At 49.6% G+C, this 18,044-nt stretch overlaps 1 protein-coding gene across 3 annotated transcripts in view; it reads right to left on the reverse strand.

The window, feature by feature from the left end:
• The window catches only part of ADAM12 (ADAM metallopeptidase domain 12), a 323,192-nt gene that overhangs the window by 42,364 nt on the left and 262,784 nt on the right, over positions 1–18,044 (reverse strand). For all 3 annotated transcript variants that reach the window (XR_012077674.1, XR_012077673.1, XM_072972099.1), the window contains exons 12-14: positions 11,722–11,899; positions 7,276–7,365; positions 5,620–5,815 (exon numbers count right to left, since the gene is read on the reverse strand). Coding sequence is in view for 1 of the 3 variants with exons in the window: in XM_072972099.1 (XP_072828200.1) it covers positions 5,620–5,815; positions 7,276–7,365; positions 11,722–11,899 (464 nt within the window). In the remaining 2 variants the exon portion in view is untranslated. The remainder of the gene's footprint in view (positions 1–5,619; positions 5,816–7,275; positions 7,366–11,721; positions 11,900–18,044) is intronic.

Consider the following 18,044-nt stretch of genomic DNA (forward strand, 5'->3'; position numbering starts at 1 on the left):
GTCTCATGAAAAAAAAAAGACACCACTTTTCTTATTGCAACTGTATTATATTAATTTTCAGCCTTTGAATTCTTAATAATGGAGCATTTTGATGTTCTGCCCTTATCAAAAGATGAAATTTAGCCTTTCAGAGGGAATTCTGACATTATACTGCATTTTATACTTACAGAAGAAGTGATGGCATTTAATTACCAGGTTTACCTTCAGAGTTATACAACTCATACCTGGAATTGTCATTTGGAAGTTCCCAATGTCATTATGTCGCTTGAAAGAGAGATGATGACATTTTGCACTCAGCCCACAATTTACTGGATCTAATCTTTTCCCTAAAGTGACTCCATCATGCAAATACGCTTCTCTAATTCAGTCACATCGGCTCCTCCTCCTGTCACTAATTCCCCTGACCCCTGTCACCAATGTCCACAGACAGAAGCGTGTTCACAGACCGCTGGAGCCTGCTTGTTCTTCTCAAATTTCTCCCCTTGTCTCTCTGCTCCAAATTGACTTCTGTGTTCATTGGCGAATGAAGCCCAATAAACACGTATCACTTCCTTCTCACACAGTGGGACAGAAAGGGGATGTTCCTGACTCCTGAACAATACAATTCTCGGCAAAAGTAACTTTTCTTCCCATCTGGAGCCACCCGCGTTGTGGACGGTTAGTAAATGCCCTGCCCCAGGTGTGTCACAATAAAGCAAACGCACTTAAACCAGCCCTGCGGATGAACGCTTAATACGTACCTGCCCATAAAAACCGGCTGGCCAGCCCACTGCATAAATCAGGTGACACTACTTTCTGGTGAGTGATAAAACAGAAAAAAAAAACCTAAGATACTTCTGGACTTCCTTGATGCAAATCATGTGTGGTTCTAGACACACAGTTACCAGTAAGATTAATTTCTGAGTAACATTTTCAGCGATCATGCCAGTGGTTCAGCTAAACAACGTGGGCAAAAGTAAATTTGCTGCCTGAAGAAACCTACCGAGCTGTATTTCAGGAGTAAAGGTCATGTCACACTGACAGAAAATCTTTGTGGCTATTAAGACTCAAGAGGACAGAGAGCTAAGTACAAGTTACAGTTTGAACTGCAGATAACACTGATATGTTTGACTTCAACAGATAAAGTCTTGCAAGATTTGTGGGAGAAACATCAGTGAGGAAAAAATTTCAACTCCAAGCCAACAAGAGTATCGGCCACAGTAATAATTAGGAGAGCAAATGAATGAACAGAACTCCCAAAAGGTATTCGAAAAATATATTCCTTTGCCAGTTAGGCGCTGCAGGCATATGTTTTGAATTTTCTACCATTTTATTTGTAGAAAGATTTGGAAACAGGATTATCCTATTGAAATATAATGCTGGGTTGAGAAAAGTCCACTTCAAAAGGGAATAGTTAGCTGGGAGAAAAGGGTTTCATCCGGTCAGTGGTCTGGGTAGCCCGATCTGGGGAGTGAGTAGCTGACTTCCTGAACGTAACTGGAGGACTCTGGCCAGGTCACTGGGCTGCAGATGGCAGAGGCCAGCGGAGCAAGAGCTCAGAGACTCCTAGATTTCTTCACAGGGGGCCTATGACCCCAGCAAATGTGGTCCAGATCCCAGAGCATTTTACTCTGGATGGGAAATGAAATATTGCAAATGTGTCCTTGACAAAACATTTTCCTCTTCTGAATCATGAAAAACTAACTCAAACCAACCACTGCAACGCAGCAATAAAAGGCTCTGAGCCGGCTGCATCTAGCCAGCCGGGGCCTGGCTGGGGAAGTGACCTCTGCCCTCCCGGGATGGGGACGCTCCCATCCTGACTCTGAGCCAGGTCCAGGCAGGAGTGCACTGGGGCTGTGGGAAGTATGTCAGTCCGGCAGAACCAGGGCTCTTGAGTCAGCACCTCACAATAGCAGGACATCGTTGAATACTTTGTAGATGAGAGAATTGGGGGGCAGATGAGGACCTCCGCTCTCCAGGGCACAGCCCGAGCTCTAGACGAGCAGAACTGCCGGCAGCTCCCTGGAATGGCCCCCTCCTCTTCCTGTGCACCTTGACCCCTGCTGTTCTGTATGGAGGAAATGCCCTTCCTCTTCCACCCCTGGTAAGGACCATTCCAGGGCAGCCGCATCCCGGATGCCTTCCTGGTTGGCTCCACCCCACCCCCAGGTGAGCCTTCCCCAACATTCTCCACCACATCCTAGGCCTTACACAGCCCAGGCACTGCACAAGCAGCATGCTACTGCACGTGACATATTACACGGACCTGCTAATTGGCTCTGCTGGAGGACAACGTACACCCATGCGGTGGGCACAGGACTGTCTCCACTTTGCAGATGAGGCACAAAGTTGAGTAATCTGCTGAAGGTCATCCTGCTAGTAAATGGTCTGTTCATTGCCTGCAGGAGGCACAAAGTAGCCCCCCAAAAGTCTATGTCCTAATCCTTGGAACCTGTGAATATGTGACCTTACACAGCAAAAGGGACTTCGAAGATGCCACTAAGGACCTTGAGGTGGGGAGATGGTCCTGGAAGAGCTGAGCAGGTCCAATATAGTCACAAGGGTCCTTATAAGAGGCAGGCAGGAGGGTCAGGGCCAGAGAAGGAGATTTGACTACAGAAGCAGAAGGCAGAGGCCACGAGCCAAGGAACTGCAGGCAGCCTCTCCAAGCTGGGAGAGGCAAGGAAGCAGGTTCTCCCCAGAGCCTCCAAAGGTAATGCTCCCTGTTAGCATCTTGATTTTAGGACTTCTGACCCCAGGAACTGTAAGATGATAAACGTGTGGTGTAAGCCACTGAGTTTGTGGTGCTGCTAGAGCAGCCCCAGGAGACTCCTGCAGTGCCCTGGAACCGGGCAGCGAGGCAGCCACACGGATTTGGAAGGAAAGGGACACACCGTATTTGCCAAGGGGGCGATCGAAGGCCTGCTAAGAAGCACCCCATACAGAGGGCCACGGCTGGTTCTGGCCCACAGCTCTCTGCTCTCCTGAGGACGTCTGTGTTAGACTGACCCCAGGAAGTCATGAGCCTGGGGGGGGGCTCCCTAAACTTGGTCCCCAAGCTTGTCATTGCCAGAAGCCCTGAGCATCCCTGATATCTCTGTGCAGTGCCCTCCTCAGGCCAAGACCGCCATTGCCTGGACAAAGGCCTCCTCAGTCACCGGGTGAGGGTGGGAGGAGAGAGACTAGCAGGCCAGGAGCCCCGGGGAGGCAGCCTTGCTCAGGAGGTGGTGCTGGTCCCCAGAAGTTAGGCCTCAGGTCCCCACTCTTGCTCACAAGGATGTTGAGGGTTCCAAGCAAGTAACTGTTCCTGCTCTTCCTTTTGAAACGCTCAGCCTGTGAGTCATGCTGTCAGTTTGTCCGCCTGTCTGGCCCTCTTTCTGGTCAGGCAGCTCGAGAAGGAATAATCCGATGAGATAATAAATACCAGCCTTGGTCATCATGAATCAGAGGCTCACAGCCAGCTGAGTCACTCAATGGCGGTGGCTCAGAGAGAGCTGTGGGGCTCCATCTGACCTCACTCTGGAACTGGGGCCAGGCGGCATAATACAGCAGGGCACTGAGGGCCGCATTTCACTCCAAAAGCTCCGAGTGCTGTGTGTGCTCTGGCCACAGAACACTCTTGGACGGGAGGCTTATAACGTCTCTTGTAACGCAAGAAGGGGAGATTACCGAGTCCGGAGGAAGGCTGGGAAGCGATGGTCACTAGGGATGCGTTCGGCCATGAAGATCTGGCTTTCAGCAATAGCCACTGTCCCAAAGTGACCCCACTTGGCTAAAAGGTCTCTGAAGTCACTAAACCATTCCAAGCCCATACACTCACGTGACACGTGTATAGCGAGTGCCTACTTCGTGTTTGTCATCGTAAGGCATCTGCCTGACTTGAAGCCACAAGCCCCACCGGGCCTGGGGGCCCTCCTGCCCGCAGAGGGAAGAGGCCAGGGCTGGGGGCTGGGCAGGGTCCAAAGAGGAAGCACTGAGGACCGAAGGCCCCCTCTTTCCACCTGCCCAAGCCCATCAGTGAAGCCTGCGGCGTCGGAAGAAAGCTCCTCGGAGAGCGAGATGAACGGAGCCCACGGGAGCCGCTTGTGGCCGCGTCCCAGCCCGTCGGTCTTCTCCCTCAGCAGGTCCAAGCACACGGGCACTCGGGCTCGCGGCGGAGAGGGCAGTGGGCTTGGCGGGGCCCAGCCCCAAGAGACAGCTGCCTCGCTCCCCGCGCCTGGGCCGCTGCCTCCGCTGATCGCACTGAAAGCCGGAGCTCTGACGGTTAGTCATTGTTTTCTGCCCTCATTTCCTTCCCTCCTCACTCCTAAAACCAAAACCTTACCATAAAAGTCTGACAAAGGCCCGTAATGGATTTCTCTCCCCCACAGAGCCTGCGCTTGCCTGGCCCTCTGTCTGGGCCTGGCTGGCCACGGGGGCCTTGCCACAGCTGGGGCCTTGGGCCAGAACTGAGGTCACCCAGCAGCCGGCAGGAGGAGGGAGAAGGACGACAAGATAGTTTGGGCCACGGTCTTGGAAAAGACTCTCCGTGCGAGTCACAGCCTGAATCCCGACGCAGGAGACTAGCAGCGAGTCCTGGGGTGGTGCGCGCACGCCCTGGGCTGCCCCCCAGGCCGCGGGTCTCTGGCCCCAGGAGATGGGACAACGCAGGACAGAGGCACACAGGCACTGATTCTCTCCCCTTTCACATCTGAGTATCCATTTAACTCCAGAGCTCCCGTGGGACTTTCGTTCAAGACCTGACTCTATGGGGTGTCGGCACAGGGTGGCAATTACACGTGGGCTTGGGGTCACAACCACCTAGGCTCAACTCCCAGACTCACGACCTTGGGAAATAACTTCCGGCCTCTGAGTCTGAGCTTCGCTTCCCGAAGCTCAAGTTGTTGTCTCTACCTCAGGGGTCGTGGGAGGCTTAGAAGGGCCAAACCGTCCCGAGCCCCGGGCCCAGCAGCCCACACGCAGGAAGTGGTGAGCGCCCTCTGAGTGACCCAGCCATGCAGCAGCCGCTTCCCGCCCACCTTCCCGCCTGCGCGCTTTTTCTGGGACACACGTCTGTCACTCGGCCCTCAGAACCCAAAAGGCACTCAACGCCCTTAAACACCTGTCTCCGTGTTCCTCCCCGGGGCTCCGGTGCCCAGGCCTCCCATGCCAGCCGGCCCTCCCCACCACAACTCATGCATCATGTCTGCTCCGGGCCTTCCCGATTTGGCCCTCCAGCTGCAGTGGCGTTCTCTCTGGGCCCTTGGTTGGGGTCCTCACTTGGGCGCTAAGAAGTATGTACATAATGAGGGTGCTGGTGGGAAGTTCTGCTGTCTGTCTGCCTAACTAGCTTCTAAGCTGTCCGGGGGTAGGGGTCCTGGCTGATTGGTCCCTGTTACCCCATGTGTACACAGTAGGTGCTCACATATCTCTCACTGGACCACAGTGAATGAGTCAGGGTGGGCTCCAGGCAGCACCCACTTCTGTGTGCTCATTGCCCAGCACAGCCCCAGCCCTATCAGGGAGCCCGTCGCTCCAAATGAACAGAAGAAGGTTTTCAGACAGCAAGCGCCGGGAGGGAGGCTTACGGAGATGCTTACAGAGACAGAGAGCTCCCCGGGCCCAGCCCTCTCCACCGAGGTGCTGGTGGCCACGTACCTGGTCCCCAGAGGGTGACGCACTGCTGCTCGTGGGTCTGGCAGATGCCGTTGTAGCAGTAGCCGTCCACCCCCTGACACGGGTGCCCGTCGTGCAGATACACGTTGGCCGGGCAGTGAGGACTGGCCCCCGTGCAGAACTCCGGGAGGTCGCAGGAGTTGCTGGGCTCCCTGCAGGCTGTTCCCGCAGGTTTCAGCTGAAAGGAGAGGGCCGTTTATCACACGTGACTGCGGGGCGGGGGGAAGCAGGGGCTCGGCAACGCCCCCGGGGGTGGAGGGGCGCAGGCCCGTCCCCATACAGTCTCACGTAGAGGGCGAGGGCTTCAAAGGAGTTCCCTTTGCCGCAGAGAGAGCTCATTAGATAAACGGATTCTCGCTCTGGACTCTGGGGTTCACTTTTCCATTATGGGGGACAACCAAGAGCAACTTCTTTTTAATTTCATGCACCATTAGGGCTTTCTGGTGAGTGTTCAAGCTGGTGGCTGGCACCTGTCACCTCAGAGGAGGTAGGGAGGGGAGTGCTTGCTGCCCGATGGAGTCACTGATCCTTAAGAACAAGGTCTCTGGTCACCAACACCATCGCGTGCCTTAGGATGATGTCTGCACTCACAGTGTTAGCCTCTGTGGGCAAGCTGACAAAAGTAACTCCAAGAGCACACTCACGACAGCAACTGTACTTTTTCATCAAATCACAGAGCTGGAAAGCTGTCCCCATAGGGGCAGGTAGAGAAGAAATCAAGTCGTATGGGATGTTAGGAACCATCCGACAGAGCTTCATCTTTCTGTGGTTCTAGAACTGAGCTCAGAATGGCAGGCCTGAGGTCACACAGGCACCTTCCACCACGAGCGGCGGGGGTGCCAGGGGTGCCAGTTCCTTTTAACATTCCCCATAAGTTAACTGCAGGTAGGAAGGGGAGGAAGGCTAGTTTAAGTTGAATGTAAGACATGGTAACGCAGTTCTGAAACACTGCACTCCAGCTGGGTCACTAAGGGGAAATTTCCTGCAAACAGAGTGCCAAGATCAATGGCTTAATTGCAAAACTCTGCCCTCAGAACCTCTGAATCAAAAGCTCAGGCTTTTCCCCTGTCAGATCCCGGCTCTGAAGAATGAGACAAACAATGGAATTGCCAGGACAAATGCAGTCAAGGAGGCAGAAATGGCCAAAGGATAAAACTGCCCCGCTTGGCTGGGCTGGGTCGACCGGCACCTTCTGTTGGGGGCACAGCCCAATCAAGACCCCGACACAAAATCCCCGGAACAGCCCACACGGCTCCTCACCAGCCGGCAGAAGTTTTTGGGGTCGAGCAGAGGGACCCGGCGTGAGGCTGGGGGACATGAGTTGGGACTGGTTTTCGAAATGTTCCTCCAATTGCACAACCCGGGACATTTAATGTGGTGCTTGAGTATTTTAATCCAATACTTGTGGGTCCATAAATAAATAATTGATTGCAGATGGTCCAGGATGAAGGTGCGCATTTCACACGGAGATCGGAAGGTCATAAACACAGGCGGCGGATGTCGATACCAGCTTGAGGGAAGAGCGTTCACCTCCCCGGCCGTGAGCGCTCAGAAACCGTCCGGCCCCGCCGCTCGCCCCGTGCCCGCGCTGGGCCCGGGACACGTGCGGGCGGCCGCGGGGTGACAGGACTCACTCACCCGGCAGGCGTCGCAGCACAGCCCGTGCGCGCAGACGGCGTCTGGCTTCAGCGTGCAGGTGGTGGCGTTGCAGCAGGAATTCAGACACTCCTGGAGGGGGGATGGGAGGGTGCGACAGGGTCATGTGGGGCAACTACTCACCGAAAGCAGAGGTTGTACCTGAAGTCACTGAAAAGGGAAGAAAGACCCAGACAGCCTGGTTCTTAAGCTGGAAAGCAGCCTGACTCAGGAGGACCTGTAAGAAAGCCAAGCTCCTGGTACGTGTGTATGAGCTGACCCGGAGTGTGAGTCCCTGCGAAGAGTCAGCAACTCTCGACTGCCTTTCAATATGGGGTAAGGGACCTGGACGGGAAGGCTGGCAGCGGGGGTCTCTGACGTCTGTATCAGGATCGCTGGAGTCCTCTGAACCTACTTAAGTATAAAGAGATGAATACACACTTTACTTTCCAAAGACTGATCCAGGCATTCAGTGAGAGCCTGCTGTCAGGAAATGAAGTCAAATCAATCGTGTTTGAACCACAGTTCCCTGAAATCCCACCGAAAGCCGTAGATGGACTCTCGCTCAGCACAGGCGGCCTGGCTCACCTGGCGAGGCTCCCTTCAGGCCGGAAATGCATCGTAGGATGAGCAGGAGGCCGGAAGAAGGTCAGTGGGCTGTCCCATTGATTTGAAAGGGACTTAAACTGATAGATCAAATATCAGGTGGACTGTCCCCTCTGAATTAAAGTCAGAGTGGAAGTAAACGTCTTTGTTATGCTCTGCTTCGCAAATATCCAATTTTTTCTAACAAAAAGCAGGAGGTTGACACCTTTCACTTGGCTCTCAACAAAGTCTACACAAACCTATCCAGTGTATTTTTGACATCCTTGTGCTTTAGAACATTCCAATAACTTGGAAGAAACTGAATTATCTTTAGAAAGAAGAGTTCAGTAGAGTCTTCAGTATTGACTTTATCAACGTCCTCTTAGTTAATATATGTGTGCTGAAGCCAATACATCATTGGCTAGAGTGACGCCAATCACGTACTATTTTAATACTGTAATAATTTACTCCTGAAAACCATCTCCTGTGAAGGAATTTATCTTTAGTATCACAAATGCTATTAATAAAATTTTGTCGATAATCCAGAAGATTTATGGCTAACCTGTACGCTGTGCAACACTCAATGAATTATGCTCTCATTTAGTGTTTACTCTTTGCCCCTATTATACATATATCCAAAGTTATTATATTTTTAATTTGTTCAAGGACTTCGTAAACATCCGGAGTGCATAGTGCACACAATAAGATAAAACTGCCAACCAGAAGGCATAGCTGTAACTTTCATGACAGTAAGGGTTTCTAGCTCATGGACTTATAAACCTAAAACATTTAGGGCTGTTTTGTTGTTTTTAACAGAGTCCATCGATTCCATTCCTGATCCGGGCCATCATGTGCACAGCAATGCTGTCCTGCACACTATGGTCTAACTGGCTCTACTAATAACACATTAACCAAATTACAGGTTTCCTTGAGATTCCAAGTTAGCTCAGCCATCCTACCACTGGGTCCTAAGAGCCTTTAAGAACTCCCTCCCACGCCACCCCCCACCATATCACTAAATAATATAAGCAGCAGTTTAAGTGGAAACGCAGCCAAGTAGAATGGTTTTGACTTCAAAGGCGATTGATAATGTGAGAAAGATAACTAAGTTTAAAAGATATTTGCAAGCTACTGGCATCCTATTGACTTTAAACAAGTAGATAAGGCTGCTTTCCCAACCCTATTAGCTTGGAAGAGTTGTCAGGGTATCCTTATGGTTGATGTAAATCCAATGCCCTGTACGGAACGCTTCAGCAATCACTTGCCTTTTAACTACCCAGAATCTATTTCTTCTACAAGGCTATATTTATCAGAAGAGGCAAATTCTTCATCTGTTGCTGCGTTTACTATTTTAGTGCTCAACAGAGAAGTCCAACGGAGCCAGTGAGCACGAAGTCTCCAAAGAAGAAAGAGTAATGGAGCCATTAGAGAGTCGTCAGCAAATGCCCTAATTGTCATTCTTGTGCTGTCGGGAGGAGACATAGATTCTTAATCACAATGAACCGGGATGAGACTGGAAAGCATCTTCTTGAAAATAGTGGGGATTATTTCTGGGAGCGCAGGAGCAGAAGGTGGTTCCAGCTGTGAGCCGGGGAACTGTTCTGACTCCATTTACTCATGGGTGTGGGGACACATGAAGTCCTTTATGGGCCAGGGGACCCATGTGGCCAGGGACCAATATGGAGCAGAGGCGTGATGAGTATTTCCAGGGCCTGAGCACTTGGTACGGGGGTAAAGAATCCAGGTGCACAGGTCTGATTAACAGTTTGGGGTCAGTTTGAAAACTGGAAGTGGGCTTTCAGAATATCAGACACAGTTTGAGCTGAAACCTTGAAAAGCAAAAAAAAAAAAAAAAAAAAAAAGAAAACTAAACATCAAAGCACAAGGCCTGCCTATGACTTTGAAAGGTTTCTTGGAAGAAAGAACTTGGGATGAGGAGAATGAGGGTTCTCTTCAAATACCAAGAACTTACCCCACTGAGTAAGGACCCTAAGTACAGAAGTACACAGTTGGGAATTACACGCAGGGAGAATATGGCCCTACAGAAGCAAGCAGTTGGATTTAATCAAAGCTGTCCTGCAGTGCAATGCACTGCCTGCAGAGAGTAACCCCCTGCCCCCACCCCACCCCCGTCACAGCCAAATGAGTCCTTGATGGAGGTGAGAGACGATCACAACACCGAGGTGGCAAATCTCAGGGACTCAAGCATTTGCTGACATGATGGTGGCGGTGGTGATGGGGTGGTGGTGGTAACGACAACGGTGATGACGGTGGAAGTGGTAACAGTGGTAATGCTGACAGTGGTGATGGGAGGCTGGCGGCAATGCCAGGGGTGGTGCTGGTATACAGCACAAGTGATTGCTAACTGAGTCGTTCCAAACCTGAGAGTTCACGGCTCCGTGAAGAGCTGTCAAATTTATTTAGATTAATAAACAATTACAAGGAGTTTAAATAATAGATAAACCACTTTAAGTCAAATGACCATTCCTGAGAAATATGGGTAATTTAAACTAATTTTGTTTTCTTTGAGTAATTAGAAAGAGCCGAGGCAATTTCCCCTTTGCGTCACCCATCCTGTGACAGTTTCAAGTTTTCCTCCACTAATCTTAAAAGGTTTCTGGAGCACCATAATTAGGACTTGTTTTTGCACAGTAACCATTCTCCATGCTTTGTGAGCTAAATTAAGCACCGCTCTGGACAGTGCTGTCACCACCAATGGATCCAGATTTTGGCAGGGGCACAGAAACATTTGATCCAACCACCTCTTCAGTCCTCAACCCCTAGAACTTACAGTCCCAACTTTCTTACAGAAACGGTCAGACTGAGACTCAGATCATTTCTGCTGATGGGGGAAAGCTCAACGGCTTGGAGGCTGGGATGTGATGAAGATTCTGTAACCAGCTATTTGTCTGATGCACACAGGAATTCCAGGGACGTCCCTCGCATCCTCGAATCCCCCTTTCAGAGCAGCCCTCCTAGACACGCTCTTCCTAAGCGCTCAGGAAGCCCATTTGTGAATTCAGCTGAGCCTTCCTTTAGCTTGTCTACCCCCGCAGCTTGCATAAGCTCTCAGGGCCGGAGCCCCACATGTAGACAGCCTGCTGTATGGGTGACTTGCTTTGATTTATTCTAAGCACAACCTCCTCCAAACCCTGGGGTGGGGGGGCTTGTTTTACTGGGCGATCTCTCTGGATCCTCCTCCTCTTCTCTTTCCTCCCCAAGATTACTCAGAGATTAAAAAATGACTGTTATAATTTTTATGCTGATTAACTTTATCTTGGTCCCTACAGAAACAAGAAAATTTCCTGACATTGGCTGAAAACCAGGGTTAAATAAGCCCTTTGTTGGATAAAAATATTCCCTGCATTCTCTCATTGCTTCTGAAAGCTAACAGGCAGAGAGGCAGGAGTGTGGGTCCTGCATACAGAGGAGGCCGGGGCAGCGAGAGCGGAATTTCAGCTTGGGAAGAGGCGCTTGGTTAAAGCCGATTGCTGCTCGTTCAAATTCCCCTCTGGTCGCACACTTCACAGAGGGAAAGACATGGTGCTTATGAGCATCTGAAGCTGCCATTCCAGGCTTTCTTCTCTGCCAAACTCAGAGCTAAGCGCTTCTTCACTGTTTTTGTCCTCATCTTGCCGGAACTACCCCGTCCTTCGACAGAGAAGATTCTCTCTCTGACCAGTGATACAACTTATTCTATGCAATGCTTAAGATTCCAGAAGGCCACCCCGGCTTAGGCGGCCACGTAGGGCCTTTCCAGCCTGAATTTCTAGCACTTGTGTCCTGCTGCGCAGTCCCTTCCCGTTCTCGCCTCTCGGCCCAGCCGCGCACACAAGGTGAACGTTCCGGAAACGTCTCTCTTACCTCCGGCTCCCCGCAGTCACACTCCTCTCCTTCTTCCACGTATCCGTTCCCGCACTTCCGGCCCCCGAAAGCCTGCTTCACTTCCGGCAGGTTAAAGAGGCACATGCCCACGCCCTTCTCCAGGCTGGCCTCCAGGTCCCTCCTGCTGCAGCTGCTGAACAGCACGGGGAACGGGTACCTGCGGGCGAGACCCGGACAGTCAGGCGCCCGCCCCGTGCAGCCCCCGCCCGGGGGGCCCCTGCTCGTCTCAGTGAACAAAGCTCGAATGGTGGAAAGTGAGGCACTTGAGCTACACTCTGAGGTCCGTCCCTACACGGTTCCCACGCCGTTGACACAGAAGTGCTCGATCAAAACAGAAATGAAGCGTTGTGCTGTACGCCAGAAACCGACACAACAGCGTAAACTGACTGTACTTCAATACAAACATACATACACAGTAAAATAAAGAGAACAGATGAAAACTAATAAATTAAAAAAACAAGAAATGACTTTTGGATAGTTTTCTAATCAGCAAGTTCAGTCTCATTACAGACATCATTCATAGTTTTGTGTGAAATGATACAGTGGAATGTGAATTCTTAGGGTCTGTAGCTTGCAATGTGAACACACCCCGATGTCGTATTGGAAAGTACAGAGAAGAAAAAAGTACAAATGACCGAGCTTATCAATTCCAGGGCTTCATAGACACGATCCTCGCCAGCGGTCGGGGCTGGCCGACGCTGCTATTCGGGCCCGTGAAGGGCAAATCACTGTCTTCCCCAAGCACAGCTCTACGGGCACAGAGGCGGTCAGAAGGCAGGTCCTGCTCCCGCCTCGAAAAACCAGGGCTGCAAAGAGATGTGGCAGAGTGGGCCAACTTCCCTGCAAAGTTCACGCTCCTGTCTCCATGGCCCAGAGGGGCTGTACCAGCCTCTTGCACCTCGGTGGGCTGTGTGATCATTCTTGGTGATGGAATTAGCAGACGAAGGGATAAGGGTCACTTCGGGTTGAAGGTAGTTAAATGACTGCTCCTTTCTCTCGTCCTTTCTATCCTCTGCTGCCATCTGGGCTCGAGTCCTAGGAGGAGGACCCAGCACCTGGTCCTGAGTCACCAGTGGCACAACACAGAGCCCCATGCTGTCACACGGAAGGGAAATATCTCCATCTATTAGGATAAGCCACTGAAAATTGGGGGTTTTCCTACGGCTAGGGTTCCCTAACATACACAGAGTGTCTGACTCTCTATTACAAATGTGCTTTCCCGTGTCTTAGGCAGCAATTACCATGACGGACAAGCGGATCGGAAACCCAGAAGGTTTATGACTTAGAGAGGAAGGAAGGCCTGCCTGCTGACCCGCAAGCCCTAGCACCCTCTTCCCTGCAGACGTTTACAGGATGACATTATAACTGGATCCCCAACCAACTGGCCAAACCAATGCGTGTTGCTGTGTTTCCCTGAAAATGGCAGACCAGCTAGCACTGAACGATTGAGTTTGGCAATATTTCAAGATCATGATGATTTCCAGGGCCAAACTGGTAACACTGCGCCATCTCCCCAAGTGTTTTCTATCAATCTCAGGTTATTAACTCTGAAGTATAATTCTCATCTACAAAGAAACTCGTACATGCAAGTCTTGCTCTTGGAATCAAAGGGAATAAACCAAGATGTATCTGTAATGCCGTTATGAGGTTCCTTTTGAGATCTTTATAACTGTCCTCAGCAGGCAGATTGATTATTCCTGATATCAAAGTGATGCTGAAGAGCTTCGAATCATGAGCCACAAGAAAAACTATAATTCTGTCCATTTAGGAAGGGTTTTGTGTTGTAAGACAACAGTACATCACAGAGGGAACCTGGAGAGCAGTAATTCTCTTTGCAAAGGCACAGACTGAAACTTCTGTGTCAGCTTCTCCCAGGGCCTGAGTCAGGAGACTCAGCATCGTTCTCGCCCAGTGACATGCAACCAGGTGTTCTCATGAACTCTTACTCATTTGTTCCGGAAGGGAACTGACTTCTAGAAAATGTTAACAGTTAGTTAGGAAAGACACGAGGATGAATTGTAAGCCTCAGGAAGGGTTTATAGCAAGGTTAACCGTAGTTGAGGGAAGCCCAGTGAAAGAGTGGTATCCGTCACTCCACGCCCCAAGTGAGCTGAGATTGTCCGCCAACACCTGGGGACCAGGGCACTCTGAGACCACCTCCAATCCCAGGTCCCACAAGTCCTCGCATCTCATCGTCTTTCAAAATAACAAATACATTTTGTGGGGGGGGAGGTTGACGTTTAAAAAAGGGATAGAAACAAGATGAGATCAGCTTAAGTCCAGGATTTAAAATTCAGAGTGTTTGGGAGAGGAGAACAGAGCAGATCATTGTTGGCAAAAAAGACTTCCCTGTGTCTGAGCTGGATGCTGTCAGAGAGAAGTCGAGTTATCTGCGTAATAAAACATTGCTAATTCTCTTAGTTTTCTCCTCTTCTGTTGAAGAATAAGCCCCAAATGCTTTTAAAATCTCTCTTGTTTGGAATCATGGATAAGTAACATCCACCCAATTCACAGGTTTCCAACTTTGCTACGAGGAACTGCGTCCAGGCATTAATTCTTCAGGGTGCCTCTGTTTTAACAACAAAGTGGCCATGTGCTCGTCAGATGCCAAACGAGGTGTTGAGCTCACTGACACTGAAACTGGTCCTCTTTCACGGTCGTGTGCAGGCAGCACAGAGCCCAGCCTCACACCATACACCTGATTTCACCAGTGCACCGCCTGCCTTCCAAGGTGGTACAATTAAAGCCTCCAGAAGCTGCTGCCTAGGGCTCAGAGCACCTGCCCCACGCACATGTCCAGCCAGTCCTCTCTCTCTCCAACCTGAGCCTTTCTAACTTGCTCAGAGCCCAGTGAGGCCCCTCGGGAAGGCCAGCGACCCTTCCCTCCACCTTCCTGTCTTCTGCGTGGACTGGACCAGCCAGCATGCCTGCCTTTACGTGAGGATGGAGACGCGCCTCTGCCAACCTCCAAGAACTCTCTTTTGATGATGTGGCAATGTGGCCAAGGCGTACTTGGTACCTGCAGAATGTCTTTGCTGGCTTACCCTTTCACGACTTCTCACCATGGAGAACAGGTGACTTTCTCTCTCACAGAACATTCCTGAACCCTATTTGGGCATTTAGAGAAATCAGGCTTTAGAGGAGAGAAAGCAGAGGAACCTGTCACTCCTCATTCAATTATTCTGCAAACATTTTTTCGACAGGAATGCTTCTAGGTGTTGGGGACCCAGGGATGAACAAAACATACAAAAATCCTGGCCATTCTGGAGCTTGCATTCCAGCGAGGCAGGCAGATCACACAGAAGATAAAGGAGTAAGTTGCATGTGTTAGAAAGGAATGAACGTTAAGGAAAAAAATAAGACAGGCAAGGTGGGGGAAGAGGTGGGAGGTCCTGGACTTTCAGGAGGGTGGTCAGGGAGAGTCTCACTGAAGGGGAGGGCAGAGGAGGTTCTCACTAGCAGGATATGAAGGAATAGTTGTGGGCACACCTGGAGGAAGAATGCTCCAGGCAGAGGCAGGAGCCAGCGCGCAGGCGCCCGGACAGGAGTAACTGGCCTAGCGGACTTTGTTCCACAGAAAGCAGCAGGATCCTCCTACGGTAACACATGCCCAGAGAGGCGACCCTTCCCCAGAGAAGACCCCTGAGTCCCTTGAGGTCATGTCGATGGCAGGATGACGACCACGGAGAATCATTAAATAGGGGAGGGGAATTTCCCCTGCGTGGGCCAAGCACTGATAACAGCTGAAGGCATTTTTCATTAGCATTTCAAACTCTTATTTCTCCCCCACCTTTTTTTCACAAACTATTTTTGATTGACAAGCAAGGGTTATTCATCATCTCTCTTCTCCTACTGGGATCCTCTCGGGTGACTGGTGTGTAGGAAGAAATAAGAGAAAACCTAAAAATTGTATCTAACCCAGTGGCCCTCCCTTGATAAACAGAATTCAGTTGTCTAAAATTATTTCAAATTTCAAGTGATAAGGGAATCTGAAGCTACTAAATATTAGATTCCTCCTCGAATTACAATAGGATCCTAATTTATACATATTCGAGCATCTTTTACATCCAAGGAGTCACTGGTTGCACAGTAGCTAGCACACAAGAGATGTCACTGACTGTTGGCTTAAGGGGTCAAAGAACAGTGCGTTGGTTTGCATGAAAAAGATGCCAGTGGACCATGAACAACACACGGAATCCACGCCCCAGCACAGCATCCGGAATCCAAGGACAGGATCTAGCCGCACAGTGATTACTAAGACCGCTGCGCCTCCAATTTGGCCACACAAATGAACGAGTCCAGGCAATTGCATGGCACAGCCAAGAACATTACCCTGCTTCCCAGATGCCAACTCTGCTCCTGAACTTTTAAAATAGTTAATTTATTATTATATTATTTAAGTAAGGGGGTAGGTAATCATGTTTATTTCTTTAGAGGAGGGACTGGGGGTTGAACCCCGGACCTCATGCATGCTGAGCATGCGCTCTACCACTTGAGCTATATCTACACCCTATACCCTCGACCCTACTTCTGAACTTTTGATGACAGCAGAATCAAACCTTTTGGATAGTATGCTCAATACTCCTTCATTTAGCCATTCATCCACTCACTCACTGGAGAAGTAGTTATTATATTTAAAGCTCTGAGGAGGCTCCCAAGATGATTGGGGAAAAAAAAAAAAGGCCCCAGCCCTTCCCACTGTCCCCTTGCCGGACCTTTGCCAAGAGAACTGTTGGACATGCCTGCTCCCCGCTCTGCCTCTCCATCCACGTAAATAAAAGATTAGAAATACATTTATATATATCAACACTTCACGTGTACTTCTCCATATGGAAATTATATAAAACATATAAACATGCATAATTATAACGTACAGAATTATATTGAATTGATATATACTTACATATTATACATGTAGTTTTGGAATAACTATTGAGAACCTGCTTGAAGCCAGATGATACGGCGGGTACTTTCTCACAGTCATATTTGCTGCTTCTTTCTACTTTATTTTTAAATGTAAATTTTTAAAACAACCCAGCGAGCTGGGTGTTATGAATTCCCATTTTGCAAATGAAGTCAAGGAGCTTGTTTAAGACGTCATGGTTAGGGGATGGCAGAGACTCGATTCAATTTCAAGTTCAGTTCCTTAAGAGACTCCTTTTCTCCATTGCTGATGTCAGCTCAGCGTTGGATCACCTGCAGCAAATTGCTGAAACAAGACCGTGATCCATGCACCCTGGATGTGCTGAGTTAGATACGAAGGACGCATCCTCCTGTGACTCAGCACACGCCTGGCTCGGAGCTGCTCAAAGTGTGGTCCTCACCTCAGCATCACTCGGCAACCAGCCAGAAAGGCAGATACTCAGACCCCACCTGGACGTGCTGCCTCGGAGGATCTCAGGGCGGGGGCCTGTGCTTTAACAAGCTCTCCAGGTGATTTTATCTCAAATTTAGGTACAATTCCCTTAAACATAAAATTCACCATTAAAAAGTCTATAACCCAGTAGCTTTTAGTCCATTCACAATGTTGTGCAACCATCCCCGAGAATTCCAGAACATTTTCCTTATTCCCAAAACAAATACCAGCCCATTAAGAAGTCACTCCTCCTTCCCCCGTCCCCACCAGTCCCTGGCAGCCACGAATCTGCTTTCTGCCTCTCTGGATCTGCCTATTCTGGACATTTTGTGTAAATGGAATCATCCAACATGGGACCTTCTTTCACTCAGCCTGTGTTTAAGGTTCCTCCCTGCTGTAGCACTGTGAGTACTTCATTTTGTTAAATGACTGAATAATATTCCACTGTAAGTAAGACTATACCGCAGTTTGCTTAGCTAGTCATCAGTTGATGACCCACGTGATGCATCAAAATTAAAGTCTGGAGCAACCGATCTAAGTTTCAAATTCAAATGCTGATAATGCATGCGCAAATCCATACCTATTAGAATAAAAAAACAAACACAAACTGGGCAGATTAGAGGCCACCTTTCTTGCACTTCAGTTAGAACTAGTCCTGTTTTACACTGGGGTTCCATTTTCTAAGACAAGCTCAGTGCACAGCATTTTGAAACCTCGTGTGATTTTAGGCATGTGCTTGAAATTCCATGAGCATCTGTCTCTTAAGGCCAAATTCAGATCACAAATAAATTCAAGTTATCTTTAAGTATTACAGCAGGTTGACTATTAATCATCAGATGCTACACTAATTAGGAGCCATGAAAGGGTCTGACTGTGAACATAACAGGGTGTCTGTTCTGAGCAAGTTCCCTCCACTCGCTTCAAACTCCAAAGTATGGAGGCTCTG

The sequence above is a fragment of the Vicugna pacos genome, chromosome 11 (assembly GCF_048564905.1).
Source record: "Vicugna pacos chromosome 11, VicPac4, whole genome shotgun sequence".
NCBI classification, from domain to species: domain Eukaryota; kingdom Metazoa; phylum Chordata; class Mammalia; order Artiodactyla; family Camelidae; genus Vicugna; species Vicugna pacos.